Here is a 5949-nt window from a genome sequence, read left to right on the forward strand (position 1 = left end):
CCCCTTGGGAGAGAGGGCGAGGGGTGGGAGAAAAGTAGACCAAAAGTTGTTTGTGTGTGTAAAAGGCCGCTTTATTAAGACACAGGTGCACATTACAAACACAAACCTTGGCAACGCCTTACAAAACTAAACCTCACTAAATAATTAAATAACTACAAATTCAGCCCCCCGGACCCTCCCCCACCCCTAAAACATTTGAGCCCTCCCGCTCCCAACAATACATCAATAAAAATATAACAGCATTATAACATTACGTCATCAATAAAATTACATCATCAATAAAACATTTCGTCATTAAACAAACATACGTCATCGTTAAAACTTTATTCGTCCAACCACAATTACAATAACAACGGTCAGGTCCTCCATAACCATAAACCCTGCCTGACCCTGCACTCCTGCAGATACCCCCCCCTCACAAAACTGAACGGTCAAACCATGACCAACATACCCCAGCACTTGTCAAAGAAATACTTGAACTAATACTCAACCAGCAATCTGCCTAAAAACCGTAATGATACCCAAAAGCACCGCCACCCAGAAAGGTAGGCGGGGGAAGCAACGCCTCCCTTTCTGCCCCCCAACCGCAAAGCGAAAGACAACCAGAAAATCAACGCTGCATGGCCAAAGCCCGGGCTAAAACCTCACGAATCTCCAACAAGTAAAGTTCCATGCCCACCCGGGACAGATGAACTCCATCATCCCTAAAGAACTCAACAGCCTCAAACTTAATGTCCCTGTGTGAAATCCTACTGAAACCAAGGCTCCTACAGCAACGAGACACCTCCGAATTCACTTTCTTCCTAGCCCGATCGACAGCCCTGGGATTCACCGCTCCCCTCCATATCCTGCGAGGAATCAACTCTGTCCAAAAAACGTGACACCCAGCCCATCGTTCCTTAATGAGGCCTAAATCTCGTTTCATAGCTCGCAGCAAGACTACACCTTTCGTTGCACATAGGTCATTTTCTCCCAAATGAATAACTAAAATATCCGGGCAGACACCGCCCACCATGTTGTTGTTCAAACAAGGGATCAACTCTCTCCAGAGCATCCCACCTTTACCCTTCCAAAGAACGTTAAACATTCGATCATTGAAACCAAGTAGATCTCCAAAGTAACTCCTCGCCGCCTGGACTCTGGCCCACTTGACAAATGAATGCCCCACTATCCAGACCGTTACCACCGAGGAGCGAGGTCCAGCAACGGATCCTGAAAAAGAAAAAAGAGTTAAAATCCTGTGAAGGAGGATGACGCATGCGCCTCCTCCGCCGAGCTCCTCACGTAACGCTGGAAACAGTTAGAAGACCAGCGCCCCAATCGCTTAATATCCCTTTCAGACCAATTCCTGTGAAAAGCTTCAGTGGCAGCACCTATTCTGAAAGAGTGAGTCCCATAAATATTGCCATCGAGACCTATGTGCTGTAGCGCTTTGCGCAAAACCATACGTAATTGATAAGGTGTTACAGGGGTGCCAGTGATATGTTGGAAAACCAGGACTTCATCGCCACCCCCACACAAGGAACGCCAGCGCCGCGCAAGCAGTAGAGGGCAAGTAAGCTTCGGAGCACATGCCTGTAACCATACACCTTTCCCCTTCCCCGTCTGATCCGTTTTAGAACTGGCCAACCATACATGAACTCCCTCATCATAACAGAAAACGTCCTTCCAAAACAATCCACACTTATACTTTGAACCCAACAACTCAGATACCCTGAAAGCACCAAAAAACATGAAAGCCATCAACATAGAGAAAAGACATGCCTCAAAATCATCTGAACAAACTAAAGGCAAAACCGTAATTAACCTGGCCAGAACTTGCCAAGATATAGGGGCTCTGGATCTACCAATGTGCCCTTGCTCCCTGGCCCATCCCTCAAGCATCCTTCTACCAATTTCCCCCGCAGATGGAGGATAGCCCCACCACAACTTCCCCATGAAAGCAATCCCCGCCAGTTTCCCAGCAATGGTTACTTTGGTCAAACCCTTATCCATGAGGTCCAGTATAAAGTTGACCACATCATCCGACCGACTCGACAGATCCTCCCTTCTGACAGCACCAGATTCCAGAAATTCCTTCCACGCAAGGGAATACGCAGAACGCGTGGACACAGACAGAGAACCTACCACCAATTGAACGACCCGACCTCGCCGACGTGCCACAGATGACTCGGCATCGGAGTCGGGGATCTGTCCGCATCCTTCGCCAGACCACGGAATCTCTCCCACTGTGAACGAGACAGAGCATCCGCAATGTCATTGTCCACACCAGGAATGTGCAACGCACGAAAATGAATATCGTGTTTCAAACAACCAAGAACAAAAACTCTCATAAGTTTCAACACCTGTCCGTCCCTGGCCGATTGGCGATTCACTATCTCCACCACCGCCATGTTATCCACACGAAACAGCACTTTCTTGTGCGCCAATTCCTCCCCCCACAATGTCAAGGCGACCAATAAGGGGAACAGTTCCAGAAAAGTGATGCTGCGACCTCCATTCAACCATTCATCAGGCCAACGTTCTGCACACCATTTGCCATTCCAAAAGAGCCCAAAACCATCACTGCCAGCAGCATCCGAAAACATTTGTACATCCCACTGAAAGTCAACCTCTCTGACCAAGGGGACACCATTGAAGGAGTTCAGAAAAAACTTCCACATTCTCAAATCCTCCTTGACACCAGCAGACAGACGAACACGATGGTGGGGCAAATGATGACCTGCCAAAGCCCTGCCCAGTCTCCTACAAAAGGTCCTGCCCGCTCTCACCACTCTGCAGGCAAAATTCAAATGACCCAAAAGCACTTGAATCTCTTTCACCAACACTTTTCTCTTTGACAACATCACATCCAGTAATTCAATCATGTTGACCCTTTTGTCTTCCGGCAGTCGAGCAGACATACTCACAGAGTCAATTTCAATACCCAAAAAGGATAGGACAGTGGCAGGGCCCAGTGTTTTCTCGGGAGCCAAAGGAACTCCCAAATCCTCCATGAGCCCTTGGAATGTGTCCAGAGCCTTCTGGCACTCCGCGGAGCCCGGGGATCCAACAAAGAAAAAATCATCGAGATAGTGAGTTACCAGGGTATGACCGGACTGATGGGAAAAATACCATTGCAGAAAAGTACTAAAACACTCAAACAAGGCACATGATATGGAGCAGCCCATCGGCAAAGCCTTGTCCACGTACCACTTACCATTGAACTGAATACCTAAAAGGCTCCAATCGTCCGGGTGGACAGGCAATAGCCGAAAAGCAGACTTGATGTCACACTTAGCCATCTCAGCGGCTGCGCCCGCTGTCACAACAAGTGACATGGCCACGTCAACCGAAGAGTAAGAGACAGACACTGCCTCTGGGTCAATGAAATCATTAACAGACGACCCTTCAGGCCATGACAAATGTTGAATCAGGCGAAACTGTCCCGGTTCTTTCTTCGGGACAACTCCAACCGGTGAAACAATCAAGTTATGGATCGGCCAATCGTGAAACGGGCCAGCCATCCTCCCTTCATGTACTTCCTTAGTAAGTTTGTCTTGTACCACTGTGGCATGTTCAGAAGCTGATTTTAAATTGGCAGACCACCTCCGGTCCCTAGCACCTAAGTAACCGAGTCGGAACCCAAACTGAAAACCTTCCAACAGTGTAACTTTTGCTGACTGATCTTCGAAACCATGGAGGGCAATGCGCAGCCTTTCTAAATTAACTGGCGTACGAGCCCTTGGACCCAGCACCCTTAGCACCTCTGTATCCCCTTCCTCCTGAAAACTGTGAAGTCGTAGTTGATGTTCCTGAAACTGTTTGCTTTCCCTGTGTACCATCCGATGGCTGACTGTTCCAACACTTGGACAACGGGTGTTTCTTACCACAACCCGAGCATTCATGTTTAAATTTACAATACTCCCTGGTACAGGAGCCCCTATTAAATTCCCAACAGAAACCAGACCCTGAGTACAAGGTTGCAGTGGCCCCCACCCCTCCCCGGGTGGGCTTCCCCTGAAAGGGCCGATAAACTAACGGCAAACCACTTGCCGTGAAAATGGTTTTCCCCCCTGACGCTGACCCCATTGTGTGTTGCCACAAGTCATTATCTATCTCCCCCCACTTAGCTTCCGGGTCCCAAGCCATTCTGGCCCTAAATTCCTCATCATATTGAGACCAAGCAAAACCACCCCCGGTGATCTGGGCCTTGCGAATGACGTCCATGTATTTAAAAAGGGACACGCTGCGCTCAGGGAACCTTTCGCAATATACACTAGCATAAATCAAAAATGCAGCTGTCCAATTTTCAATAGTTAAAGGCACTCTGGGGCGTTTAGCCAGCTCAAACTCCTCCTCCTTAGACCCTTCTTTAGACCGGACTTCCCTGTGGAGTAGCTTCAGTAGTTCCACATACTCACCATTCCAAATTCGTTCCTTTGTACTTAACATGAGATGAGCACCTAACGGTTTCGTAACCCCCATGTAAGGCATTTTCTTGATTTTTAGTTCTTTACTGGCCACAGGCTCTTTAACCTTGCTGGAAGCACCAGCCATAACATGACCTACCACTGTGTTCTGAATGTCTACCACATCATCTGTACCAACTGCTGTGTCTTTTACATATCGACCTTTGACCAGACGGCCATCACTACTAATCACTTCAGTTTCACCACCGGTACCCACAGACACCATTTTAGGTTTGGCCTGTGTGGCTGATTGCTCACCTGGCAAAAGAGAGACCACTCTCGATGGCTCCGCCCGTGTCTCCGAGGTCAATGCATCCGGTCGGCGAGGCGCCCTAACCGATGGGCCGTGCTCTCTTCTCCCTTGCACTTGACTTTGGACCACTGGAGCCTGTAACACACTAGAAGAAACATGAGAGGGCACCCCCCTTTCCTGATCCCGCACTTCACCTTCTTCAGGACTCTCTTCGTCGTAGTCCAACACTACTGAATCGGCACTAGTGTGCAACAAATCATCACGGGTCTTACCCAACCCGGTATCAACCACTGTACATTTAAATGATTTTGAAACTCCAGGAGGGGGAGCAGGCTGTACACGCCCGTACCTCCCTGCGCGTTGACTCTGCAGCTCCTTAGCCGCCGGCAAGGCCTGCCACCTATACCTGCTACTCGTTGGGGCCAGCGGGGTCACGCCAGACCCTCGTGTGCTGGCCGCGGCGGGATCCCTCGTTGGAACAGAGAGGGCCGCGCTAGGCACTCTCCTCACTTCCCCTTGGCGTGATGGGACTGGACCGCGCCCTGCCAAGTCTGGACCTCCACACCTATTCCTATCCTGAAAAGAAAAAGTTTGGACTGGTGTGCTAGGGTCCCTAAAAGCAACACTCGAAACAGACCTTGACCTCCGCAAATCATCATCAACAAGCGACCCCTGGCACCTCTCCAAAGAACGTCCCCTAATGCAACCCTTCAATGGCACTCCCCTAACCGGAGAGTCGCCTATCATCTCCTCCTCGTCACTGACATCCAAGTTAGCGCCCGCCGCCACCGAAGAAGAGGTCTGCAAAGGTACCCCCACACCCCTCGCATGGACCCCAATATCCTTGTGAAAACCCCGCTGCGCCAAACCTGCTGTACCAAAATGCTCCCATCCAGGAGAACCGAACATAAGATAAGGACCTCCAGCATCCCCATGTACAGACTCACCACTCACCTGCCTGGAAAACCCCTCACGCTCCAACAACGTACTTGAGAAACCCCCAGCCCCTGTAAACCGCACACCAGGTTGAGCCAACCCCACAAAATCATCCCCCACAGCCCTACCCAATCCCCCTAAACCTGTGCCATGCACAGGTGCAGACCCCCGACTCTCCCCATAAAAAGCTCCCTGACCCCCCTGTGACAATCTCCTGTCATCCCTCCGCAAACGGACACTCCCCTCCTGAAAACCAGGAAACACAACAGCCCCTGAACTTACCGTGTCCTGGCCCAAAACCTCACCATA

At 50.0% G+C, this 5949-nt stretch overlaps 1 protein-coding gene across 1 annotated transcript; it reads right to left on the reverse strand.

Annotated features, from left to right (window-relative positions):
• Positions 1 to 208: 208 nt before the first annotated feature.
• LOC144767818 (uncharacterized) lies at positions 209 to 5474 on the reverse strand. The gene is made up of 2 exons (XM_078651195.1): positions 4710 to 5474; positions 209 to 1212 (listed from the first exon to the last, which is right to left on the reverse strand). Exons 1-2 carry the CDS (start codon positions 5449 to 5451, stop codon positions 611 to 613), a joined length of 1344 nt encoding a protein of 447 aa, XP_078507321.1. The 5' UTR covers positions 5452 to 5474; the 3' UTR covers positions 209 to 610.
• Between the last annotated feature and the right edge of the window lie 475 nt (positions 5475 to 5949).

The sequence above is a fragment of the Lissotriton helveticus genome, chromosome 7 (genome assembly GCF_964261635.1).
Source record: "Lissotriton helveticus chromosome 7, aLisHel1.1, whole genome shotgun sequence".
Lineage (NCBI taxonomy): Eukaryota > Metazoa > Chordata > Amphibia > Caudata > Salamandridae > Lissotriton > Lissotriton helveticus.

Bases quoted from the DNA above. Each gene is read 5' to 3' on its own strand.
- LOC144767818 (XM_078651195.1), bottom strand. From the start codon at position 5,451: ATGATAGGCGACTCTCCGGTTAGGGGAGTGCCATTGAAGGGTTGCATT. The intron at 1,213-4,709 runs GTGAGCAATCAG...TTTCTTTTTCAG, and splicing joins AGTGGTCTCTCTTTTGCCAG to GATCCGTTGCTGGACCTCGC.